Genomic DNA, 23,564 nt, shown 5'->3' on the forward strand with positions numbered 1-23,564 from the left:
AGCTATTTTAAAATTAAATGCATGTTGCAAGTTGTTATAATGGCTTTTTTTCCTAGTAGTTGTAATTTAATGGTTTTCTTTAAAATGTAAATATACAAATTTATTTTCGATATGTACATATTGTTTAGAGCCTGGAAAATTAACCTATGATCTTTTCTTCAGTCTTCACTAGGCTCATCTACTTCTTCATTCCAGTCAGTGGGCTCCTATGGACCTTTTGGCAGGATGCCGACATACAGTCAATTCAGTCCAAGTTCATTAGTCGGGCAGCAGTTTGGGGCTGTTGGTGTTGGTATGTTGTGCCTTTTTTTTTTCTTTTTTTTTTTTTTGGTAATTTCTCTGTCTTTACCACAAAGATTATGAAATTTAACCACAAATTTTCAGATATATTGTTTGGTATTTCTTTTGTACATTAAAGACTTTAATGTCCTTAGTGATTAATGGTTCCATAAATGCCATTTCTTAGAACAGTAACATTTTTTTTTATTACTTAAATGAATTTATCACATCTGTAGTTGTATAATGATCATAACAATCCAATTTCACAGGATTTCCATCCCACAGCCCAAGCACATCCCCCCACCCCCCAAACTGTCTCCTCTGAAGACCATAAGTTTTTTAATGTCTGTGAGTCAGCATCTGTTCTGCAAAGAAAGTTGTCTGTCCTTTTTTCAGATTCCACATGTCAGTGAAAGCATTTGATGTTGGTGTCTCATTGTATGGCTGACTTCACTTAGCATGATCATTTCTAGGTCCATCCACATTGCTAAAAATGCCGGTATTTCGTTCCTTTTAATGGCTGAGTAATATTCCATTGTGTATATGTACCACATCTTCTTGATCCACTCCTCTGTCGATGGACATTTAGGTTGTTTCCATGTCTTGGCTATTGTAAATAGTGCTGCAATGAATATCGGAGTACATGTGTCTTTTCGCATTGTGGTTTTCTCTGAATAGATGCCCAGGAGTGGGATTGCTGGATCAAATATAGTTCTATGTTTAGTTTTCTGAGGAATCTCCATACTGCTTTCCACAGTGGTTGCACCAATTTACAATCCCACTAACAGTGTAATCGGGTTCCTTTTTCTCCACACCCTCTCCAGCATTTATTATTTGTAGACTTTTTGATGATGGCCATTCTGGCTGGCGTAAGGTGGTACCTCACAGTGGTTTTGATTTGCATTTCTCTAATAATGAGTGATGTTGAACATCTTTTCATGTGTTTTTTAGCCATCTGTATGTCTTCTTTGGAGAACTGTCTGTTTAGATCTTCTGCCCATTTTTTGATGGGGTTGTTTGTTTTTTTGGTATGGAGCTGCAGAAAGTGTTTATAAATTTTGGAGATGAATCCCTTGTCAGTTGATTCACTTGCAAAGATTTTCTCCCATCCTGTGGGTTGTCGTTTCATTTTGTTTAGGGTTTCCTTTGCTGTGCAGAAACTTTGAAGTTTGATTAGGTCCCGTATGTTTATTTTTGTTTTTATTGTCAATACTCTCAGAGGTGGATCTGAGAAGATGTTGCTGTGGTTTATATCAGAGAGTATTTGGCCTATGTTTTCCTCTAAGAATTGTATAGTGTCTGGTCTTATATCTAGGTCTTTAATCCATTTGGAGTTTCTTTTTGTGTATGGTGTTAGCAGAATGTTCTAATTTCATTCTTTTCCATGTGGCTGTCCAGTTTTCCCAGCACCACTTATTGAACAAGCTGTCCTTTCTCCATTGTATATTCTTGCCTCCTTTGTCATAGATGAGTTGGCTGTAGGTGCATGGGTTTAATTCTGGGCTTTCTATCCTAGAACAGTAACATTTTTTAAAAGTCTAGATATATCCAGTTACCAAATTTCATTGAATATTATTTTAAATCTACATAAGATATATCCATTTAAAATAAGCATTTTCTGGAGTTCCCTTTGTGGCTTAGTGAGTTATGAACCCAACTAGTATATCCATGAGGATTCGGTTTTGATCCTGGCCTCACTCAGTGGGTTAAGGATCCACCATGCTGTGAACTGTGGTATAGGCTGGCAACTGCAGCTCTGATTTGACCCCTAGCCTGGAAACTTCCATATGCCACAGGTGCAGCCCTAAAAAGACCAAAAAAAAAAAATTAAAAATAAGCATTTTTTTCCACATGGTGGATTTTCAAAAATGGAATGGAGATAATGCCATTATTAGGGAATAGTAAAACTATTAAGGAGTATTAAGTGGAATGTGGGTGATTATCCCATTTAACATCACCTATGAGAGATATTCACATATAGCATGTTTGAGAGCATTCTTTGTTTATAGTAACAAAGTTTGAGAAAAATATAATACTGTAGGGAGAAAGTATCCTAGGGCTGGCTAATAACAGTCCTACTTATGATTGGAGGTTGTCATGTGCAAAAGCTAGGTATAATCTGATCAGATTTTGTTTGTTTTTATAGCTGTTACATAAATAGAGGTCACTTAAGTACACCTTTATTGAAATTCCCAAAGTAAAGAATGGGGGTTTTTTGGGGTTTTTTTGTTGTTGTTGTTGTTGTTTTTTTTTTTTTTTGCTTTTTAGGGCCACACCCGAGGCATATGAAGATTCCCAGGCTAGGAGTCAAATCAGAGCTACAGCTGCCAGCCACAGCCACAGCCACAGCAACGCAGGATCTGAGCTGCATCTGCAACCCACACCATAGCTCACGGCAACGCCAGATCCTTAACCCGCTTAGCGAGGCCAGGGATCAAATCTGCAACCTCATGGTTCTTAGATTCTTTTCTGCTGCTCCACAGCGGGAACTCCAAGAATATGTTTTTAAATCTCAAATTACAGCCCATTCTTTTTTAATTCCACTGAAATAATCACTGTCAGTTTATTTCACTGAATTACAAATCCAGTTTCAAGTGTATCTTGAAACTCATTGGTATGTTAACAGGTTTTATTAAAATTAACTCTTTTCTGTGAATATTTTTATATAGTTATGACTTTAAGTATGTAAACATTGGAGTTCCCGTTGTGGCGCAGTGGTTAACGAATCTGACTAGGAATCATGAGGTTGCGGGTTTGGTCCCTGCCCTTGCTCAGTGGGTTAACAATCCAGCGTTGCCGTGAGCTGTCGTGTAGGTTGCAGACACGGCTTGGATCCCGAGTTGCTGTGGCTCTGGCGTAGGCTAGTGGCTACAGCTCTAATTCGACCCCTAGCCTGGGAACATCCATACGTCGCGGGGAGCGGCCCAAAGAAATAGCAAAAAGACAGAAAAAAAAAAAAAACAGGGGAAAGTTCCCTAGTGGTACAGTAGGTTAAGGATCTGGTGTTGTCATTGCTATGGCTCGGGTCACTGCTGTGGTGTGGGTTCAGTCCCTGGTCTGGGAACTTGCATGCTGTAGGCCCAATCCAAAGAGCCGCTAGCTTGTTAAGAAGCTTAAAAAAAAAAAAACAGAAAGAAAGTATAGTAGCCCAAAAGCACTAAAAGGAAGAAAAATTTTAAAGCAGAGATCAATGGAATAGAAACAAGCCGAAACATGTATGTTACTATCCATCGAAAAAGCCGTGAGTTGATTCTTTGAAAAGTTTTATAAAATAAGCCTCTAGCAAGACTGAGCAAGGGGAAAAAAAGACTTCAGTCACCAATATCAAGAAGAAAAGAGTAGACATCACTATAGATTCTAAAAGGGTAATATGAAGATATTGTGAACAACTTTATGTTAACAAATTTGGCATCTTAGATGAAATAGATAAATTCCTTGAAAATACACCTTTCCAGAGTTCTCATCGTGGCTCAGTGGTTAACGAATCTGACTAGGAACCATGAGGTTGTGGGTTCGATCCCTGGCCTTGCTCAGTGGGTTAAGGATCCGGCGTTGCCGTGAGCTGTGATGTAGGTTGCAGGTGCAGTTTGGATCCCATGTTTCTGTGGCTCTGGTGTAGGCCAGCGGCTACAGCTCTGATTCAACCCCTAACCTGGGAACCTCCATGTGCCGCGGGAGTGGCCCAAGAAATGGCAAAAAGACAAAAAAAAAAAAAATACACCTTTCCTAAACCAACACAAGTGGAAATAGACTCTCAGTATCTCTCTTATCTTTTAAAGAGCTTGAAACTGTAATTTAAAATCATCCATAAAGGAGTTCCCGAGAGGGGGTTACAAACCCGACTAGTATCCATGAGGATGCAGGTTCCATCCACGACCTCGATTAGTGGGTTAAAGGAACCAGCATTGCTGTGAGCTGTGGTGTAGGTCACAGATGTGACTTGGATCTGGCATTTGTTGCTGTGTCTGTGGCATAGGCCAGCAGTTGCAGCTCCAATTCAACCCCTAGCCTGGGAACTTCCATATGGCACTGGTGGAGCCCAAAAAAGCAAATAAATAAATAAAATCGTCCATAAAGAAAATTCTAGAATATTTGCTTTACTGATAAAGTCTACCATTTAGGAAAGAAATAATTTTACCAATCTTACACAGATTCTTTGAGAGAGAATAAAGAAGAACACTTCCCAACCAGATAACCAAGGCAAGCAAATTGAAATACCAAAATCTAAATAAAATCATTACAGAAAATTAAATTATAGCTATTTCCATATACATATATTAATAAATCCTTAACACAGTATTAGCAGTGGAAGCCAGCAGTTCCTAAAAAAGGTAGTAGTACATAAGACAAAGTGAAGTTTATTTCAGGAATGCAAAGATGTTTTAACATTTGAAAATCATTAGTAATTTACCACATTAACAGAATAAAGGAGAAAAACCGCAAGCCTGCGAGATTCAGAACAGGCATTTGATGTCCATCAACAGATGAATGGATGAAAATGTGGTGTGTAATATATACAATGGAATATTACTCAGCCATAAAAAAGAATTAAATAATGCCATTTGCAACAACATGGATGGACCTAGAGGTTATCATACTGAGAGAAGCAGAAAGAGACAAATGCCATGTGATACCATGTATGTGGAATCTAAAATATGACACAGCAGTTCTCATCATGGCTCAGCAGAAATAAATCTGACTAGCATTGATGAGGACACAGGTTCGATCCCTGGCCTCACTCAGTGGGTTAAGGATCCAACTAAGCTGTGGTATATGTTGCAGACATGGCTTGGATCTGGCATTGCTGTGGCTGTGGCCAGCAGCTACAGCTCTGCTTTGGACCCCAAGCCTGGGAACGTCCATATGCTTGTGGGTGTGGCCCTTAAAAATATAATAATAATAAAATAGAACACAAACAAACATATCTATGAAACAGACACACAGACATACAAAACAGACTTGTGGTTTATGAGGGGTTGGGAGGGAGAAGGATTAGGAGTTTGGGATTAGCAAATGCAAACTATATAGGATGGATCAATGACATTGTCCTGCAGTATAGCTCAGGGAAGTATGTTCATTATCTTGTGATAAAGCATAATGGAAATATATATATGCAGGAATTAACAACATTATAAATCAACTCTACTTAAGTAAAAATTTTAAAAAAGAATAAGCATTTGATATAATTCAGTACCCATTTATCAACAACTAAGGATTTACAAAAAAAAGCTAAGGAATAGAAGGGAATTTTCTCATTTGATCAGTGAAATGAGAAGCTTACACACGTAATAGTGGGATAATGAATGCTTTTCCCTTGAGGTAAAGAATAAACCAAATGCAAAATTTCATGTAGTGTTGTCCTAGAAGTCCTAGTTAATTCAGTAAGGCAAGAAAAAAAAAAGTAAAATCTTTAAAGATTGGAAAGGCAGAGCTAAAAATGTCATTATTTGAAAGTAACATGATTCTGTATGTAGAAAATGCGTATTTTTTGAATATTCAAACCACTAGAATGAATGAGTAAATTTAGCATGGTAAGGGAATGCATTGTAAGTATATAAAAATCAACTGTATTTTTGTATTCTAGAACAGACAGTTTGGCAAACTATGGCCTGCAGACTAAATCCTACCAGCCTTCTTTTTTTGTAAATAAAATTTTATTGGAATGCAGCCATACCCATATATTTACGTGTTGTCTGTGGCTACTTTTTCACTATAAGGGTAGAGTTATAACAGAGATTTGGCCTGAAATGTCTAAAATATTTTATTTACCATCTGGCTACGTATATATAAAGTTTGCTGATCTAGGATAGACTATTGGTAAATGAAACATAAAATGCAACATAGCTTAAATAGCATCAGTAACATCATATACCCAGAAATGAATATAATAAAAGATATCTTAAAACCTTTGTAACAGTGGTTCTCAGTAGAGGGGAGTTCATCCTATACCTCTCCCTCAGGGAACATTTGGTAATGCTGGAGACATTTTTTTTTTTTTTTTGTCTTTTTGCCATTTCTTGGGCTGCTCCCTCGGTATATGGAGGTTCCCAGGCTAGGGGTCTAATCAGAGCTGTAGCAGCCGGCCTACTCCAGAGCCACAGCAACTTGGGATCTGAGCCACGTCTGCAACCTACACCACAGCTCACGGCAATGCCAGATCCTTAACCCACTGAGCAAGGGCAGGAATCGAACCTGCAATCTCATGGTTCTTAGTCGGATTTGTTAACCACTGTGCCAAGACGGGAACTCCTAGACATTTTTGATTATTGCAGCTGGAGTATACTTCCAGTATCTAGTAGGTAGAGGCCAGGGGTGCTACTTAAAATCCTACAATACATAGGACAGCCTCTCCCAACAAGAAAGAATTATCTGGCCCAACATATTAGTAGTACTAAAGGTGGGAAAACTCTACTATAAAAGCTGCCAAACATTGCTGAGAGAAATTAAAGATCTAAATAAGTGGAGAGTTAATATATGCTTATGGTTTGGAATATTGAATATTATTTTTACAATGATACTTTCCCCAAAATCAAAATTGGTTTATAGATTGAACATAACCCTGATCAAAATCCCATCAGACACTTTAAAAATGGAAATTGACATGCCAGTTCTAATATTTGTGTGGAAATACAAAACCTATAGTAGCCAAAACAATCTTAAAGAATGAGGAAGTTTACTCCCAGTTTCAAGATTCAGAAAAGGAAATTTTTTTATAAACATATTTGATTAATGTTCATTTTAGTTTTTCATGGAAGTGTGCTTTTCTCTCTCTCTCTCTTAAATCTTTATAGCCTTTCCTGTGGCAGGAGGAAGTTCCTGGAACAGAGGTTGAATCAGAGCTGCACCTAGGGCCTGTGGCAATGCCAGATCCTTAGCCCACTGAGCAAGGCCAGGGATTAAACCTACATCCTCACAGAGATAGCATTGGGTCCTTAACCCAGTGAGCCACAATGGGAACCTCTTTTCTCTTTTTATTTATTTGTTTCATTTTTTTGCTTTTTAGGGCTGTACCTGAAGCATATTGGCAGTTCCCAGGCTAGGGGTCAAATCGGAGCTACAGCTGCCGGCCTACACCACAGTTACAGCAACGCGGGATTCAAGCCATGTCTGTGACCTACACCACACTTCACGGCAACGTCAGATCTTTAACCACTGAGCAAGGCCAGGGATCAAACCCACATCCTTATGGATACTAGTCAGATTTGTTTCTGCTGCACCACAATGGGAACTCCCTATTTATTTAACTTTTGATTGAAGTATAGTTGACTTACAATATTGTATTAATTTCTGCTGTATAGCAAAGTGATTCAGTTGTACATAAATATATATACTTTCTTTTTTAAATATTTCCATTATGGTCTATCATGGGAAATTGAATATAGTTCCCTGTGCCATACAGTAGGACCTTGTTGTTTATACCTTTTTTTCTTTTCAAGTTTGTTTTTGGCCACATCTGTAGCATGCGGAAGTTCCTGGGCTAGGAATTGAACCCGAGCCATGGTAGTGACAACTGGATCCTTAACCCACTGTGCCACAACAGAACTCTTGTCTTAGGCTCCGATGCCCCATTTTAAGAGAGATATAAACAACAGCAATTCATTAAATTAATAGAAATCACAAGGGGCAAGGCTTATAGACCATGTAAAGGTGAGTGATGATTGAAAGAACTGGAGTTGCTCATCTTGGAAATGAGAAGATCTCAGGGGGTTGGGTGTGAGAGGGGGGCTACCGCATGATCATAATCTTTAAATAATTCTAAAGCAGGTGGATAAACTTTAGTGGAGTAGACATGAAAATACGGAAAGTAATAAGGGAGGCAGATGAGGGGGAAGTCCTTATAAATGAAGGTAAATAGTTTGAATGTTTTTTCTTGAGGGCAGTGGAAAGCTGTCAGAGGATCTTAAGCACTATAGTATTATTTTTAGGTTGGATTTAAAGGTGAGAGAAGAAAGGCTATGTTGAAACATTTCCTGCTAGAGAAAACCTACATAGATTAAACATTAGGAAGAGAGCACAGGAGTTCCCGTTGCGGCGTGGTGGTTAACGAATCCAACTAGAACCATGAGGTTGCAGGTTCGATCCCTGGCCTTGCTCAGTGGGTTAAGGATCCAGCATTGCCGTGAGCTGTGGTGTAGGTTGCAGACACGGCTCGGATCCCCGAGTTGTTGTGGCTGTGGTGTAGGCCGGATGCCACAGCTCCGATTAGACCCCTAGGTTGGGAACCTCCATATGCCTCAGGAGTGGCCCTAGAAATGGCAAAAAGACAAAAAAAAAAAAAAAGAGCACAGTACATGGAAGGTGAATGATTGGTAAAGTCTGAAGAAGTGTAAGGATGATTGACATAACCTAGTATAGCAAAGAATGGGGTCCTCCTAAGGGATTTTGTTACTCATAATTACCAGAACTTTCTGTGGTTACTTTAGGCAGAATGCAGCCCCACAATACTGTCCTGAGGGGAAGCATTAAAATGGACTGGAGTTCATTATCCATTGTCTTGGAAATGCTGGAAAAGCTCTTTGTAGACCTGTCTGCTGATTTGGCTATTTGTGCAAATGCTTGGTATTAAAAGAGTTGAACCTTAATGTTGGTGTTGAATGTACCATTTCTGTTACTTTTCTATCTGATATACATTTTTGTTGTTCCATCTGCATAACTATGCAGGGCAGTATTGCATGTTACAAAACTTGTTTGCATCCAAGAATGCTGGGATGCTGGATTGTATATTGGCTTGCTTTTTTTCCTATATTGTCAGAGATTTCAAATTATTTTTTGATTCAGTTTCATTCATTTTCATTATTATTAATTTACACAAGTGTTACAGGGCAGGGGACAATTATCATTCAAGTGGTATGTTACCTTAAATAATTGAAAAGCTTAAAATTAAAAAAAAATTTTTTTTGTCATTTAAAAAAAATCTTAAAGCTGGAGGCTCCTTGACATCCTTTGGAACAGAAGCATCAAACAGCGGTACCCTCTCCCAAAGTAGTGCAGTTGGTTCTGCCTTTACACAGGATACAAGATCTCTAAAAACACAATTATCTCAAGGTAAGCTCTTTTTTCATTCAGCTATTTCCATTCTAAACTTCTATAGTGGTTTTTTCTTTTCTTTTTTTCATACAGCCATACCTGTAGCATATGGAAGTTCCTAGGCTAGGGTCAAATTGGAGCTACAGCTGCCAGTCTACACCACAGCCACAGCAATACGGGATCCAAGCCTTGTGTGACCTACACCACAGCTCACAGCAACAGCAGATCCTTAACCCACTGAGCAAGGCGAGGGATCAAACCTGCATCCTTATGGCTACTAGTCAGGTCGTAACCTGATGAGCCACAACAGGAATTCCTATTTAGTTCTTTTTAAATTTTTCTAATTGCTGCTGAAATAAGTATATTATTGAATAACTTTTCACTATTTATTATAATTGTGTGACTTGCCATTTTTTATAATTGATTGACTTCCACTTTTTATAGTTCTTAGATCATAAAACTGAAATGGTGAACATTGTCTAAGTTTGACCATTTTTTTTTACAAGGCAATTCTATTATTTGTATATAGTACTTAAATATTACAGATCAGTCTCAAACTCACCACTGAGGATAAACCATCTTCGATGAACTTGAAATAGCAGCTAAAGAAACAAACTATTCATTATGCTGTTGGATCTTTCCTGTCATCCTTATAGAATCTAGAGCAATGGTGCTCAGTATGGACCACTCACAACCAAATTATTTGATTTGGAATGCTTCTTAAAAATGTAGATCCTGGAGTTCCCCTGGTGGCATAGCAGTAACAAACCTGGCTGGTATCGATGAGGATGCAGGTTCAGTCTCTGGCCTTGCTCAGTGGGGTGAGGATCCAGAACATGTGGGCTATGGTATAGGTCACAGTTGTGACTTGAAACTGGTGTTGCTATGGCTGTGGTGTAGGCTGGCAGCTATACCTCTGATTCAACCCCTAGCCTGGGAACTTCCACACGCCTTGGGTGCGGCCCTAAAAATACAAAACAAACAAACAAAAAAACATAGATCCTGAGAACTGCTACATCAGAATCCCTGGAGCTTGAGGATCTACATTTTAAATAGGGGTTCCCTGCTGGCTCAGCAGGTTAAGGATCTGGCATAGTCACTGCTATTGCTCTGGTTACTGCTGTGGAATGGGTTTGATCCCTGGCCCAGGGACTTCTGCATGCCACAGGTGCAGGGGAAAAAAAGAGAAAGCTTAAAGGATCCTATCTCATTTCTTTTTAATTCTGTTTTTTCACCAACCAAACTCGTAATGTACAGTGGTCCTAAGATTCCTTATCTACTGCTAGAGTGGATGTTATTGGCCCATTGCTTCATATGGATGTTTATTGTTAAATCAAATAATGTAAAGTCATTTCAGAAAAATGCTGTAATCATAGGAGAATTTTTTTTTTTTTTTTTTGTCTTTTTGCCATTTCTTGGGCCACTCCCGCGGCATATGGAGGTTCCCAGGCTAGGGGTCTAATCGGAGCTGTAGCTGCCAGCCTACGCCAGAGCTATAGCAACTCGGGATCCAAGCTGCGTCTGCGGCCTACACCACAGCTCACGGCAACACCAGATCGTTCACCCACTGAGCAAGGGCAGGGATCGAACCCGAAAGCTTATATGGTTCCTAGTCGGATTCGTTAACCACTGCGCCACGACGGGAACTCCAGGAAAATATTTTTTTAAGCTCTTGAGGGTAAAATCAATCCAAAGCTAAACAGTCCAATGTATCTTACTTTAGATATTTTGAAATAGTTGTAGTTACTTTTATTCGTATTGATTTAAAATAACTTAATTTTTTTCATTGTTTAAATTCTAAAGATTTGTTGTAGGTAAATTAGAAATACACTCAGCATAGGAAAAAAAAAAAAAATACCCATAATCTTACTACCCAAAAATCGCATATATATACATCCATACTTTTTTCTAGGTTCACATAAGTGTATGAGTGCTAGTTTGTTATTTTATTTTTTTAAGAATTCTGCATTGGAGAAAATACTTAATCTTTTTAAGCATTAGTTTTCTATACCATAGAACGAGCTTTGGAGTTCTCGTCATGGCTCAGTGGTAACTGACCCGACTAGTATCCATGAGGACGCAGGTTCAATCCCTGGCCTTGCTCAGTGGGTTAGGATCTGGCATTTCCGTGAGCTGTGAGGTGGGTTACTGATGTGGCTTGGATCCAAAAAAGACAAAATAAAATGAGCCTTTACTGATAAACCAACAGACTTATTATAAGGGTTACTTTTTTTTTTGGCTTTTTAGGTCCACACCTGTGGTATATGAAAGTTCCCAGGCTAGGGGTCTAATCAGACCTGTAGCCCCCGGCCTACACCACAGCCACAGCAACGCAGAATCTGAGCCGTATTTGCAACCTACACCTCAGCTCACAGCAGCGCCAGATCCTTAACCCACTGAGCGAGGCCAGGGATTGAACCCGAAACCTTATTGATACTAGTTGGGTTTGTTACCACTGAGCCACAATGGGAACCCTCTTTAAGTATTAAATTTATAAATGCATGTTTGCCATTAGCATAGTGCCTGACATGTATAGAACATGCTCAGTAGATGTTAGCTATCTTAATTAGTAGCCAGTATTTATCTTAATATTGAAGCACCAGAAAAGTTCTTATTAAAATCATAAATAAGGATGCTGATTATCATTGCTACTCAGCATTGTCCTGGAATTTTTAGCTATGTCAGGAATACATAGAAAAAAAAGAAATATGAATGTTAGAATTAGCATTTTTTGCCAGTGCTGACTTTCTACTTAGAACTGAGAATTCACTGAAGAAGCCAGAACCAAAAAGGGACTTAAATTAGATAAAGGTAAAATGTAAAGAATATGTACAAAAATTAATAGTTATGCTAAAACCTAACCCACTGACTGTTTATGGAGATAAAAGATGTTCACAATGATGAGAAATAGAAATATTGCCAACTTCTGTGATGAAGGACACAAAATATAATAGAAGGACATAAAAGAAGTTGCATATAATCAGAGATGTGTATCGTATTCCTAAATACAAAGATTGATTATTGGGAAGACTTTACTTCTCAATAAATCTAGATGGAATAGTAAGAGAACCTGATAAAAGATACAGAGGCTGTCTTTAAAATTATGCTTGGAAGTATACCTAGACATATTTTAAGGATAAAAGTAAACTGGAAACTTAATATATGGCACAGATGAACCTTTCCACAGAAAAGAAACTCATGGACTTGGGGAACAGACTTGTGGTTGCCAAGTGGGAGGGGGAGGGAGTGGGATGGACTGGGAATCTGGAGTTAATATGTGCAAACTCTTGCCTTTGGAATGGATAAGCAATGAGATCCTGCTGTATAGCACTGGGAACTATACCTACTCACTTATAATGAACATGATGGAGGATAATGTAAGAAGAAGAATGTATATGTGTATGTGTGACTGGATCACTTTGCCGTACAGTGGAAAATGGACAGAACACTGTAAACCAGCTATAATGGAAAAAATTAAAATCACTAAAAAAAAAGAATAAAAGTAATGAAATAGGGCTTACCACTTAACGAAGTCTATATAACATAGGAGTTCCTGTTGTGCCTCAGTGGAAACGAATCTCACTAGGATCCATGAGGACATAGGTTCGATCCCTGGCATCGCTCAGTGGGTTAAGGATCCAGCACTGCCGTGAGCTGTGATATAGTTCAAAGACGCAGCTTGGATCTGGCATTACTGTGGCTGTGGTATAGGCTAGCGGCTGGAGCTCTGCTTGAACCCCAAGCTTGGGAACCTCCATATGCTGCAGGTGCGGCCCTTAAAAAAAGACCAAAAAAGGAGTTCCCGTCATGGCTCAGTGGTTCCTCATCCGACTAGGAACCATGAGGTTGTGGGTTCAGTCCCTGGCCTCTCTCAGTGGGTTAAGGATCTGGCATTGCCGTGAGCTGTGTTGTAGGTTGCAAATGCGGCTCGGATTCCGCGTTGCTGTGGCTGTGGTGTAGGCCAGGGGCTGCAGGTCCGATGAGACCCCTAGCCTGGGAACCTCCCTATGCCACGGTTGCAGCCGTAGAAAAGATAAAAAAATTTTTAGAAGACCAAAAAAAAAAAAAAAGTATACTTAAAGCAGTGCAGGGGTTTCCATCATGGCTTAGCAGAATTGAGCCCAACTAGTATCCATGAGGATGCAGGTTCGATCCCTGGCCTTGCTCAGTGGGTTAAGGATCCAGCATTGCCATAAGCTATGGTGTAGGTTGCAGACGTGGCTCAGATCCAGCGTTGCTTTGGCTGTGGTGTAGGCTAGCAACAATAGCTCCGATTCAACCTTAGCCTGGGAACTTCATATCCTGTAGGTGTGGCCCTAAAAATCCAAAAAAACAAGTAAATAAAGCAGTGCGGAAATAAATTTAGATACAAATAGAACAAGCATCAGAAACAGATCCAAGTACAATAATTAGTATATGATAAAGATACTCTTTTTAAATTAGTAGGGAAAGACTAGCTATCCAATAAATAACGTTGAAAACAGACAACTGCCTGATCATTTGGAGAAATAACTCTAGAATCCTTCCCTCATACTTAAAACTAAAATAAGTTAAATAGAAGAAAGAGATATGCTTATATAAATGAATGGGAAAGAAGTCCTGGGGATCTGCATTTTAATTTCACTAACTAAAATATCTGAGTTTTACAAAATTTAAAACCTAAGAGTTCCCATTGTGGCTCAGCGGGTTAAGGACCCAGTATTGTCTCTGAGGATGCAGGTTTGATCGCTTGCCTCTCTTGGTGGGTTAAGGATCTGCATTGGTGCAAGCTGCAATGTAGGCGGCAGATGCGTCTCAGATCCAGTGTTGGTGTGGCTGTGGCATAGTCCTCGGCTGCAACTCCGAATTCAGCCCCAGGCCCAGGAACTTCCATATGTTGCAAGTGCTGCTGTAAAAAAGATTTTAAAAAATAGAGAAAAGCACACTTCTGTGAAAAATTAAAATGAATATTAATCAAATATGTTTATTAAAAAAATCCCTTTTTTGAATCTTGAAACTGGGACTAAACCTCAGATTTCTTCATTCTTTAACATTGAACTTTTCCATATGTCACAGGTGCGGCTACAAAAATTAAATTAAAACCTAGAATTTTCTTGTAATTGTAATGAAAAAAAATATGAAGATAGCTTAAGTAAGTGTGTTTTTACCATAAAAGAGCTTCTGGGTTTATCCAAATAATATGTCCAGTATCACCTACCTTCTCTATTTATAACAAAATTGTCATCTATGGTTTAGTACTAGACTTTAATTACAAAGGTTTTCAGAATACGCAACAAATGAGTTATTACTTGTGATTGTCCTATCACTTTCAGTTCACTGTAATATTGTAAGTCATAAGATTTTAAAAGCCTTAAGTAAAGTTTTATAAGTTTATAAGGTCATTTAATGAACTATTATAAAATTACCTAAACAACATGCTTTTCAAAAAACTTTACACTTGTTTTATGAATAAATCCCTTTATAAGGGGAAAAGTGGTTATAAAATGTTTTCTCACAGGCCAAAACTTGTATAATGCACCATGATTTCCCATTGTAATCAATGGCAGGATAATGGCACAGTAAACATTGGCATTAATGACTGGGAAGGGGAGATCCCGTCGTGGCGCAGTGGTTAACGAATCCGACTAGGAACCATGAGGTTGCGGGTTCGGTCCCTGCCCTTGCTCAGTGGGTTAAAGATCCGGCGTTGCCGTGAGCTGTGGTGTAGGTTGCAGACGCGGCTCGGATCCCGCGTTGCTGTGGCTCTGGCATAGGCCGGTGGCTACAGCTCCGGTTCAACCCCTAGCCTGGGAACCTCCATATGCCATGGGAGCGGCCCAAGAAATAGCAACAACAACAACAACAAAATGACTGGGAAGGGTGACACACATTTGTAATTGCATACTTTATTTTTTAAATTTTTTTTGTCTTTTCTAGGGTCGCACCCACAGCATATGGAGGTTCCCAGGCTGGGGTCTAATAAGAGCTGTGGTTGCCAGCCTAACTCCAGGGCCACAGCAACGCCAGATCCAAGCCGAATCTTCGACCTACACCACAGCTCACAGCAACAGCGGATCCTTAACCCACTGAGCGAGGCTAGGGATCGAACGCACAAGCTCATGGTTCCTAGTCGGATTTGTTTCCACTGCGCCATGACAGGAACTCCCTGTAATTGCATACTTTAGAAAACCATTTACTTGAGGTATGTTACTTATAAACAGTCCCTGAAGTACCTGGAGCACAACAACCAGTGTGCTGTGAGCACCCACCAATTCAACAGTTTGTAGACTGTGTAGATACGCACAAGTAGATAGTAATATTTGCAGCCTATTTGGTTTGGTTTTGTTTTTTACCTAAAATGAGCATAATTTTTTTTTAAAGTAAAACTTATTTTGGTACAGTATCATGGAATATGAGAGCACCCTTATCAGAGATTTACAGCAAACATTAGGGACAAAAAACCTGATGTGAACACCCAGTGTTACATTCTTCTGTTCAGGCTCTGACCTCATAAAAGGAAAAATGGAATTTGTAAGTACAAAAATCCATATTAAGCAAAAAACCATGCCAAGAGATTCCTCAAATAGCAAAGAATCTGTACGGCTACTGTGTAATCATATGAAGGATTTATTTGTTGCTGGTATTGATGTTAATTACCCAAGCCTCTAAGGTATTGAAGAGCTTTACCTGACTTTCTAGTTCTTTACTTCCTTTATAATAGAAATTTAATAGAGATAGTACTTAGAGATATAAAGGTATCACCTTAGACATAGCTTCAGAAGGTATTAAAAAAGTTAAAGTCCCTGGAAATAATGGCTAAAGTGTCAATGTAATCTTGTGGTTGTGGTTATTGGGAAAAGCCTATGTCTGACCTGCCTATGTGATCTTTGATACTATTCCTGGGGAATCTTTTACCAGCAGCAGTTTTTTAAAATAGTTACTTAAGCCTTATTCCACCAGGTAGAATTGCAGACAAAGTTAGTTTTTTGTTTGTTTGGGTGGCTTTTTTGTTTGTTTGTTTTTACTAAATCAAGAGAGCAACCCACTAAAGAAAAACGGTTTTAAACTCTGATCTCATGAGTAGATGGATTCAAATTTGTGCTAAGGAAATTCCCGCTGTGGCTCAGTGGATTAAGAACCCAACCAATATCCAGGAGGATGTGGGTTTGATCCCTGGCCTTGATCACTGGGTTAAGGATCCGACATTGCTATGAGTTGCATTGTAGGTAGCACATGTAGCTTGGCTCTGGCATTGCTGTGGCTGAATGTAGGCCGGCAACTGCAGCTCTGATTCAATCCCTAGCCTAGGAACTTCCATATGCCACAGATGCAGCCCTAGCAAAATGGAAAAAAAAAAATTGTGCTAAGGATTTGAATTGGTAGAAATAAAACTTTGGACTTGGAGGGGGGGCATCCCACATCATTTTAAAACCCCCAAAGGATAGGGTAGTTTTTGCTTTTTTCTTTTTTTTCTTTTTCTTTTTGCTTTTTAGGGCCATACTTGTGGCATATGGAGGTTCCCAGGCTAGGGGTCGAATTGGAGCTACAGCTGCTGGCCTGAACCACAACTCACAGCAACGCTGGATCCTTAACCCACTGAGCAAGTGCAGGGATTGAACCCTCATCTTCATGGATCCTGGTCGGGTTTGTTAACCGCTGAGCCACAAAGGGAACCCCAAAAGGGTAGTTTCTTATCTTTTGGTTACATTTTAGGTCGTTCAAGCCCTCAGTTAGACCCTTTGAGAAAAAGCCCAACCATGGAACAAGCAGTACAGACCGCCTCGGCCCACTTACCTGCTCCGGCACCTGTTGGGAGAAGGAGCCCTGTATCAACCAGGCCTTTACCATCTACCAGCCAAAAAGCAATAGAGAATCAAGAGCACAGGCGAGGTAGAGCTTTAGCTATTTACTTTATTAATTGACTAATCAACATCTTCCATTCAATTTATTTTCATTAAAAAGATGTACTTTATGTGAATCATCTCAGACGGTTTAAACTGAACTTGAATGTTCAGTCTTTCAGATTTGACTCAAAATAGTGATGGGGTGGAGGTACAGATTTTTGGTTTTGTTCTGGGTTGGTTGGTTTGTTTTTCCATTTCTGACTTTCCAGTTTTTGATTATGTGTCCTGAATTGATTGTCACTTTCTGTATGTTCTATAGCTGAAGTACATAAAGTTTCAAGACCAGAAAGTGAGCAGCTCAGAAATGATAGCAAGAGACAAATAGGTAAGTTGTTACTTGGATCTGAAAGTCATATCCTGTGCTTCTCAGTAGAGAAAACATTTGAAATGTATGATGCGTGATTACTATAAAAAAAAATAAACAGCAAGGGTTGGTGACTGTAAAGGAGTAGCACAGGGGAGTTTCTTGTGGTTACAGAACAGTTCTGTATCTTGATTGTGTGGTAGTTGTATAGATATGTACATATAGCAAAATGTCATAGAACTGTGTGAAAAGACATGCCAAAAAATGAGTACATGCAGGAGTTTCCACTGTGGCGCAGTGGGTTAAGAATACAACTGTAGCAGCTTGGGTCACTTTGGAGGTGTGGGTTCAATCCCTGGCCCGGCGCAGTGGGTTAAAGGATCCAGTGCTGCCACAGCTATGGCTCTAATTGAGTTCCTGGTCCAGGAACTTGCATTATGCCACAGGTGCTGCCATTTAAAAAAAAAAAAAAAAAAAAGCAAAACTGTTAAAAGTCTAAATATGAGATTTGTGGTGTCGTTAATTATATTGTGCCAGTGTCCTAGTTTTTTAATGTGTTTTTGTTTACTTCGTTTTGGTTGTTTTTGGTTTTTGTTTCTTTTAAATAGTCATACCTGCCCGGGTGTTCCTGGGCCAGGGATTGAATCTGAGCCATATCTGCAACCTGCACCGAAGTTTCAGCAACACTGGATCCTTTAACCCACTGGGCCAGGCCGGGTATCAAATCCATACTTCCACAGTGACCTGATTTGCTTCAGTCAGATTTTTTTTTTTTTAAGGCCGCACTTGCAGCCTATAGAAGTTCTTGAGCTAGGGGTCCAATCAAAGCTGCAGCTGCAGGCTTATGCCACAGCCATACCAACACAGGATCCAAGCTGCATCTGTGATCTTTGACACAGCTTGCAGCAACTCTGAGTCTTTAACCCACTTAGTGAGGCCAGGGATTGAACCTGCATCCTCACGGACTATGTTGGATTCTTAACCCCTGCACAGGAACTTCTGGTTTTTTATTTAATAGTTAAAGAAGATGTTACTATTGGAGGGGAAGCTAGATGATGCACACACAAAACCACTCTGTGCTTTTTATTTTTCAAAAGACTTTTTTTTTTTTTTTTCTTTTTTTTTGTCTTTTCTAGGGCCGCACCGATGGCACATGGAGGTTCCCAGGCTAGGGATCAAATCGGAGCTGTAGCTTCCAGCCTACGCCAGAGCCACAGCATCTCGGGATCTGAGCCACGTCTGCGACCTACACCACAGCTCACGGCAACACCAAATCCTTAACCCACTGAGCAAGGCCAGGGATTGAACCCACAACCTCATGGTTCCTAGTCGGATTCATTTCTGCTATGCCATGACAGGAACTACCCCCCCCCTTTATAAATGGCCGCACTCATGGCATATGGAAGTTCCCAGGCCAGGGATGGAATCTGAGTCATAGCTGTGACCTACGCTGCAGCTGTGGCAACGCCAGTTCCTTTAACCCACTGCACTGGGCTGTGGATCAAACCCACACCTCTACAGTGACATGAGCCACTACAGTTAGATTTTCAACCCAATGAACCACAGTGGGGACTCCATCTCTCTCTCTCTCTCTTTTTTTTTTTTTTTTTTTTTTGTCTTTTTTGTCTTTTCTAGGGCCATATCTGTGGCACATGGAAGTTCCCAAGCTAGGGGTCTAATCGGAGCTATAGCTGCCGGCCTACACCACAGCCAGAGCAAAGCAGGATCCGAGCCGCATCTGTAGTCTACACCACAGCTCATAGCAACGCCTGATCCTTAACCCACTGAGCAAAGCCAGGGATCAAACCCGCAACCTCATGGTTTCTAATCTGATTTTGTTAACTACTGAGCCATGACGGGAACTCCTATTTTAAAAGACTTTTTGAAAAATACGTCATTACATGTTCGGAATAAACCGTACCTGATGGTGGGTGGTGGTGGTGTTTTTTGTTTGTTTGTTTTTTGTTTTTTGGGGGCTTTTTTTGTTTTGTTTTTTGCTTTTTAGGGCCGTACTTGTGGTATATGGAGGTTCCCAGGCTAGGGGTCTAATTGGAGCTACAGCTGCTGCCCTATGCCACAACAACATGGAATCCGAGCTGCATCTGTGACCTACACCACAGCTCACACAGCAAAACCTGATCCCCAACCTGCTAATTGAGGCCAGGGATCAAACCCACATCCCCTTGGATACTAATCGTCCTCATTTCCGCTGCACCACAATGGGAACTCCTTATGTTTTTTTATATGTTCTGTATACCATAGTATACAGAGTTTTGGGGTCGATTTTACTATATTTCACTTTTTTTAATTTGGAAAAAGAAAGAACCCCTCTCTCAAGATAAAATAACTGGAGTTCCCGTTGTGGCACAGCGGAAACAAATCTGACTAGTAACCATGAGGTTGCAGATTCGATCCCTAGCCTCATTCAGTGGATTAAAGGTCTGGCATTGCTGTGGCTGTAGTGTAAGCCAGCGGCTGTAGCCCCAATTGGACCCCTAGCCTGGGAACCTCCATATACCACACCTGCAGCCCTAAAATAAATGAATAAATAAATAAATAATTGCCACCTTCCATAATCCAAAAAATCATATAAAATAAATAAAAGTAGATGTCACTGCCCTTCAGAATTTAAGACAGAAATATCATGCTGCACTTTCTGGCTTGTGGCCAAGACATTTTCAGTAGTAGAGTTGAATATCTAAACATGCTTATCTAGAGTTAAGTGTGTGGATACGCTGCTGTGGGTTTTTATGGTTTGTTTTCTCAAACTTGGACAGTTTGCCAAATTTCAGTGTACAGTGAGCACAAACCTGTTTATTTGTAGTCACTTTGGATCTTTGTATGTGTTAAACATTTCACAGAATTCTAATCATTGAGTTCATACTTTTTTGTGCTTTGTATTTTTCTGTGAACTCACATCAAATACTATTCCGTTTCTGTTTTATCTATTTTTTCTTAACTATTTGTATACCTCTTGAGTTGTATATTTGTGTTCTCAAATTTTCACTGTAATTAATACTATTTTGGTATTGCTTTATCATACCTCGAAAGCCTCATTATTGAATTAAATTGTTAGAGAAAGAATAGATACAGGACAACTTGAATAATATGGCACCATATTATGGAGGAAGACAGTAAAGGTGAAGCAGGAAGTGGTTGGATTGGTTGAGACCTGGTACTTCTTGTCTTTTGTGTTATCTTTCACTTTGTACTGAGTAGTGTTCATTTATTTTTCCCACTTAAATCTTCGGTCCTGTGATCCTTTCCATAGAAGTCTTACTAAATTTTGAGGACCCACCATATGTTTGGCACTTTGTTAGTATTAGGGATATAGCAGAACAAAGCTCCCTACCCTCGAGGAGTACATAGTAATTTAGTACAGAAGTGTCCCAAGTCGTTTGATTGTACACTCTCTATGAGTAGCATATGAGTGTAGACCCCATCAATATAAATTTCACGGAGTTCCCGTCGTGGCGCAGTGGTTAACGAATCCGACTAGGAACCATGAGGTTGCGGGTTCGGTCCCTGCCCTTGCTCAGTGGGTTAACGATCCGGCGTTGCCGTGAGCTGTGGTGTAGGTTGCAGACACGGCTCGGATCCTGCGTTGCTGTGGCTCTGGTGTAGGCCAGTGGCTACAGCTCCGATTCAACCCCTAGCCTGGGAACCTCCATATGCCGCGGGAGCGGCCCAAGAAATAGCAACAACAACAACAACAACAACAAAGAGACAAAAAGACAAAAAATATATATATATAAATTTCATGTGTGCCATTTATAAATTGCATGCATATTCTTCTCTCTTTTGTATTAAGTATTTGTCAAACTTCATTTCTTTTTTATATAAAAAATACAAATATAGCAATGTATATAGAAACTTGTAATAAACATTTCTGTTATTAACCATTTACTGTAAAAACCACAATAATAGCTTCTGCTCTAAACCAGCTTATTCTTTCTTTATTAATATAGTTCCAGGTGCTCCTTCAGCTCCAAGGAGAGGGCGTGGAGGTCATCGAGGTGGCAGAGGAAGATTTGGTATTCGACGAGATGGTCCAATGAAATTTGAGAAAGACTTTGACTTTGAAAGTGCGAACGCACAATTTAACAAGGAGGAAATCGACAGAGAGTTTCATAATAAACTTAAATTGAAAGGTGGGTTTTTATTCTTCTACTCAGGAAATACTCTTATTTGACTTGTGAATTATGGATATTTAGTACAAGTCTTGACTTTTATGGTATGTGTTTGTCTTTCATTAGAAGATAAACTTGAGAAACAAGAGAAGCCTGTAAATGGTGAAGATAAAGGAGACTCAGGAGTTGATACCCAAAACAGTGAAGGAAATGCAGATGAAGAAGACCCACTTGGACCTAATTGTTATTATGATAAAACTAAATCCTTCTTTGATAATATTTCTTGTGATGATAATAGGTACAGTCTTTTAAGCTGCTCCTATGCTCTGAGGAGGTTGAAGTATGAAATGATGTCTTATAAATTCACACAGTTTTTTGGGTTTTTTTTTAATTCACAAAGTTTAATGAATACTTTAAAATATATTTAATGACTACACTTTTTAATGTTTTATTTTGCTAGAAGAAAATAATCTTTACTAAAAAAATTTTTTAAGCTACACCCACAACATGTAGAAGTTCCTGGGCCAGGGATTGATCCACACTACAGTTGTGGCCTGTGCCACAGCTACGGCAACGATCCTTAACCCACAAGGCTTCCTGTACTAAAATTTTATTTATTTATTTGTTTATTTATTTATTTATTTTTGCCTTTTTGCTGTTTCTTTGGGCCGCTCCCATGGCATATGGAGGTTCCCAGGCTAGGGGTCGAATGAGAACTACAGCCCCTGGCCTACGCCAGAGCCACAGCAACACGGGATCCGAGCCGCGTCTGCAACCTACACCACAGCTCACGGCAACGCCGGATCGTTAACCCACTGAGCAAGGGCAGGGTCCAAACCCGCAACCTCATGGTTCCTAGTCGGATTCGTTAACCACTGCGCCACAACGGGAACTTCTGTACTAAAATTTTAAATGATATTATTCTCAGAAAGAAATGATCATATACTTTTTTTTGTTTGGGGATGTCACATTTGAAAATTAGTAATTAAAATAGAAGCACTTATCTAACATCTAAATGCTTTTTACTTTACCCCTCTACAGTGTAGTTCAGATGAAATTTGCTGATATAGTAAAACTCTGCTATATTGCAATAAATGTGGATTCAGAAAATTGGTTAAAGGACCCAGCAAATAAGTTTCTACTGACCTATCCACATTGTCTTCTCGGCTGCAGTTTGGTGCCACCTGGTGGCAGTTGTCTACTTCACTTTAAATAATGGATGGGAGGGGGAGGGAGTGGGAGGGATCGGAAGCTTGGGCTTATCAAACACAACTTAGAATAGATTTACAAGGAGATCCTGCTGAATAGCATTGAGAACTTTGTCTAGATACTCATGTTGCAACAGAAGAAAGGGTGGGGGAAAAAATATAATTGTAATGTATACATGTAAGGATAACCTGACTCCCTTGCTGTACAGTGGGAAAATAAAAAAATAAAAAATAAATAAATAAATAATGGATGAGAATGGAGGTGTTCCCGTCATGGCACAGCAGAAACAAATTCAACTAGGAACCATGAGGTTGCAGGTTCCATTCCTGGCCTCACTCAGTGGGTTAAGGATCCAGTGTTGCCAGGAGCTATGGTGTAGGTTGCAGAGACGGCTCATATCCTATATTGCTGTGACTGTTGCATAGGCCAGCAGCTATAGCTCCGATTAGACCCCTAGCCTGGGACCCTCCGTATTCCACGGGTACAGCCCTAAAAAGCAAAAAATAATAATAATAATAATGATGATGATGATGATGATGATGGATGGGAATGATTCTGAATCCTCTTTTTGTCTGGGCTCTAGGGCAGCAGCAACAATTCAGACACTTGTTTAGGAGTCAAGTCTAGAGACTGGGCTGGGAGCATATTAGGAACTTAAGGACCTATCTGCCATCACCTCACTTCCTGAGACAGGATTTCTTTTTCTGGCTTTGCCCTTTCTTCCTCTGGAAC

General features: G+C 39.7%; 1 protein-coding gene across 1 annotated transcript in view; it reads left to right on the forward strand.

Annotated features, from left to right (window-relative positions):
- LSM14A (LSM14A, mRNA processing body assembly factor) overlaps positions 1 to 23,564 on the forward strand; it is a 53,816-nt gene that overhangs the window by 22,339 nt on the left and 7,913 nt on the right. Inside the window, 6 exon segments of the mRNA NM_001315798.1 lie at positions 163 to 292; positions 9,202 to 9,324; positions 16,999 to 17,175; positions 17,449 to 17,514; positions 21,462 to 21,644; positions 21,750 to 21,921. Coding sequence (NP_001302727.1) covers positions 163 to 292; positions 9,202 to 9,324; positions 16,999 to 17,175; positions 17,449 to 17,514; positions 21,462 to 21,644; positions 21,750 to 21,921 — 851 coding nt within the window.

This window comes from Sus scrofa, chromosome 6 (genome assembly GCF_000003025.6).
Source record: "Sus scrofa isolate TJ Tabasco breed Duroc chromosome 6, Sscrofa11.1, whole genome shotgun sequence".
Taxonomy (NCBI): domain Eukaryota; kingdom Metazoa; phylum Chordata; class Mammalia; order Artiodactyla; family Suidae; genus Sus; species Sus scrofa.